Here is a 4,001-nt window from a genome sequence, read left to right on the forward strand (position 1 = left end):
ATAATTTTTTATAATGAAATTTTTGGATGACAAATAAATACTCCCTCTCTTTGTTGCATATACTTTTTAACATATATTTTACATTTATTAAAAATATGTTTTAATGGTATACATAGTGTGTATTGTTGGCGATCACATATACTAATTGGAAGTTGATAAAAAATTGATGCAACTAAATGAGTATAATGTTTATCGTATCATAAATTCACTATTCCATTTGTGCAAATAATTGTCTTTTTACAGAGAGGCAGCACTTACTGTTCTGCTAATTCATGCGTTTCATCTATGCTCAAATCACTTAAATCTTCTCCCCAACCATTATCGTCATGCTCTTCTACAGCTGCACTTAATGTTTTTACATCAAACATGCTTTTCGGTGATTGCACTTCTGGAATATGCAAGACCTGCGTCTTTTGTATCACAGGTTCCATATCTGTAAAGAAATCAAATTCTTCCTTTGGAGATTTTATTATTTTTGAATTCTTTATATCAAGCTCTGTGATATCAGAAAGTACTAATTTCTTTGTATACTTGGTTTTCATCGCACTTGACAACGATTCCGACAATGACTCCACATCGCAAGTAACGTTTTGCAATTCCGTCTGCATGATATTTGAAGGAGTTTCTGTCGTGTCGCAATGATTATTTTCAATAGCTGTCTCTTGCGTTTCCCAATCTGACCAGGTGGTTTCCTCTTCGGCGAACGCAAATTCTTTTTCCCTCTTATCCTCGCCACCATCTGGTGATGGTCTTTCTGATAAATGCACATTATTCTCGTCTATATTTACGAAAACAGGAATTTCCTGTGCAAACGTTAAACCTTTCCTAACATCGACATTTTTATTTTGATTTGTCATTATCTTATTTGGTCGACCGTCCGTAAATAATTTCCCTCGATTTCCACCAATAACTGCTGCTGCGCCCAAAATTGGTACTATGTCAGCTAGTGCTCTTAATGTAGCACAGACAAGATCGTCATTGGTATCCTTTATTCCGACAAGCAATTCAGGAAGAATGTGATTTTTCAGTTCATCTGCTTCAAATACATGTACAAATGAATTGAAATGAGATAACAGTAACAAACGGATGGAAACATCTCGGATGCAAAACATTTGTAAAAGTCTCGGTACTAAAATGCTTTTAAAGGTAGAAACTGTAAATAGACTAGTCCCCATATCGTTTTCCTCATCTGTAAAAATTAAATTTTATTAGACTATTTGTTTATATGAAATAAAACAATCATATCGCACAACTATTATGATAATGATAAAGATTTTGATAAAATAATCATAATAGATATGTTCTAACCTTTGGGTTTAAAAATAAAAGGTAAAAGTTTTACTTGGGCAGTGCTATTCAACAAAACAATTCTAGAAAGAAGTACTCTGCCTAATTGTTCAGCAACGACAGCCTCGGGGTACATCTGTAGCTGCTGCCTCAATTTCCTGTAAAGAATATTTTCAATGTTATTTTTCTTAGACAGATTGTACATATTCATTCGCATAATATTACCATTTTTTTTTTCAAATATTTACTTACGTGAAAAATTCTTCTCTTTCAATATCAGTTTTTAGCGGTAATTCTTCTAAAAATGCATGTATCCTTATAAACTCGTGAGTGAAAAACGAATGTTGTAGTACATTAGATAATCTACTTCTCAAACATGCATCTGGATTTTGCAGATTTTTTTTACAATACTCTTTAAATTCCGATAAATTTAGTGCTTCATCTAAAATTATACATGAAATTGACAATTAACTTAACATAAAATTTAAAGTATTTTAATTATATATATGTATTTGTATATGACTTGGTGTCAACACAATGTCTATAATATATAATTTTCAATATTTATTTACCTGCATCTTGTAAGTTTTTCAAAATATCTTCCACTAATACTCCAAATGCATATGAATCTATTGAAGTTAGATTAGCAGATTTAATTAAGTCTGCTATATCTTCATTTGGTGATATTGCTTTTTCACATCTGTAACTTTTTATCCTTTGATAATATGTTGATGTTGCATCCGTAAATTTACATAAGCATTCTAATCCGCCTAATTTCCAATATCCTTCCACAGTAACATAAATAGAACTGCTGCATATATTGTTATGCGATGCTAATGCAGTCTCATGTAGAAATATTAACGCTCGCAGGATACTGTGCAAACCAATACATATTTGTAATATATTTTGTTTCTCAATAACTTGAATCAATGGTCTAGCTTCTTCCGTGGCAAGAAAAAACTTGCTACCTTTGCTCCATGAAGAAATGTATTTCAAAATGCAAGGATGTCGATATAACATGAAATTCTAGAACATAATACAATAGATAACATTTATATTTTTTAAAATTTTATTTTAGTAACATGTATATATTCTGTAAAAGCCATAATAATATACTGTGTATAAATAGTTGACATTTAAAAATTATAAATTTTGCCTCAAAGAATTCTTTCGTATTTGTCAAATAAAATTAATAGTTTAGGAAATATTTCTCTCTTGTATTTTTTATAATATTAAGTGTATAAGAATGCCTCTTGTAAGTTGTATAAAATAAATAAAGCTCAACCTTTGCTGCCCGCTCTAATGGTGACGGTCTTCTAAATGTTGCTGTAAAATGCAAGGATGGTTCGCTGATAAAGATTGATAGTTTTTGTAAATTCGAGTCGTGTATGCTCGCGTCATAATGCATCCAGTAATCTGTTACTTCGACAGCCTTATCTTCGATTTCAAGTCCACGTAGAACACTTTTTTCGTTCCCCATTAGTTGAGTGACATATACGTTGTTCTAAGTTGTCAAATGTAGAAGAGGATTCTTCAGGAATATCGTAAATGCGAAGCTAGAAGCTATGAATTCCATTTGGTTTATAACTTTTTTGTGCGTCTAAATATATATATATACATATAGCCTATACTAAGAAAATTTCCACTGACAAATGCTGACAGCTGACAGATTTCAATATAACAGATTACGTTTATACTTCAACAAGACATGTTACTTGATGTCACTTGAGTTGGGTTAAACCGGGCGCGGATCGACCAATTATTGTCGACTATTTTTTTTCATGCTTTTTTCCAACAAGGTAAAAGGTTAGATCGAGAAAAATAATCGATTAATCGATTCTCTTATTATTTCAAATTTATCACGTATGTCTGACCTTTAATCTCAGTTGAGCAAATTTAATCGTGTTTTTTTTATGAAACAATTCTACTGATAAAAATATGTATGTACTCTGAACTTTACTTATTTTTTATATTTTATAAGAACTCATTTTTGTGTTTAATAAGATTTTTTTTATCAGATCAAAAGAAATTATGCATTTATATTCTATTTCTTATTTATATTTGTACCTTATCAGAAAACCATTCTTTCCTTACTTAAATAAAATATGCATTATAATTTTGTCATTATTAATTAGATATAGCATCGGATGATTTAAAGCTTTATATATATTTTCATCCAGAAATCATATACTATATTGCACATAATTATTTTAATAGATGTGCATTTCCGAGATAATTGCTAATTTATTTAATACTTACCACTATATTATTGTGATTAGGTATATCTTTGTTTTATCTCTCAAATAATAAATGTACACTGCACACATTGATTTAATTTTCATAAAATATAAATTTTTTGTTTTGTAACTAAGTCAATCACATTATCTTTTTAATTCAATAGAAATTATATAAGTATTGCTCCTCTTTCAAGATATATTTCATCTCACATTTTTACTACTTGTATTTTTTAACATTAAAATATTGTTAGATAAAATTCTTTTAATTAATAAAGAGAAAAAAATATATTTTAAAGCGGCATCAATTGATAATCAATTCACCTAATTTAATATTTAATTTGTTAATTAATACTTATCACACTTCCAACAGAAATTATCTTAGCCAATATACATCTTGCACTTCGTTTTTTTATTAAACTTTTTATTAATTTCCTCACTTATATAGTTTTGTTGGGTTGTATTAATTAATTATATAAA

The 4,001-nt window shown here is 29.1% G+C and overlaps 1 protein-coding gene across 1 annotated transcript; it reads right to left on the bottom strand.

Moving 5' to 3' along the window:
- Window positions 1–49: 49 nt before the first annotated feature.
- LOC140665761 (protein-associating with the carboxyl-terminal domain of ezrin) lies at window positions 50–3,084 on the bottom strand. Its single transcript, XM_072892257.1, has 5 exons — window positions 2,573–3,084; window positions 1,860–2,313; window positions 1,540–1,729; window positions 1,309–1,445; window positions 50–1,189 (listed from the first exon to the last, which is right to left on the bottom strand). The coding sequence occupies exons 1-5, from the start codon at window positions 2,765–2,767 to the stop codon at window positions 255–257; spliced, it is 1,911 nt and encodes a 636-aa protein (XP_072748358.1). The 5' UTR covers window positions 2,768–3,084; the 3' UTR covers window positions 50–254.
- Window positions 3,085–4,001: the final 917 nt, after the last annotated feature.

Source organism: Anoplolepis gracilipes, chromosome 5 (assembly GCF_047496725.1).
Source record: "Anoplolepis gracilipes chromosome 5, ASM4749672v1, whole genome shotgun sequence".
Classification (NCBI taxonomy): Eukaryota; Metazoa; Arthropoda; class Insecta; order Hymenoptera; family Formicidae; genus Anoplolepis; species Anoplolepis gracilipes.

Coding starts and splice junctions, on each gene's coding strand:
- LOC140665761 (XM_072892257.1), bottom strand. CDS start 2,767: ATGGGGAACGAAAAAAGTGTTCTACGTGGACTTGAAATCGAAGATAAG. Junction 1,730..1,859: donor GAAAAACTTACAAGATGCAG/GTAAATAAATAT, acceptor GTATAATTTTAG/ATGAAGCACTAAATTTATCG. Junction 1,190..1,308: donor TTTTATTTTTAAACCCAAAG/GTTAGAACATAT, acceptor TAATTTTTACAG/ATGAGGAAAACGATATGGGG.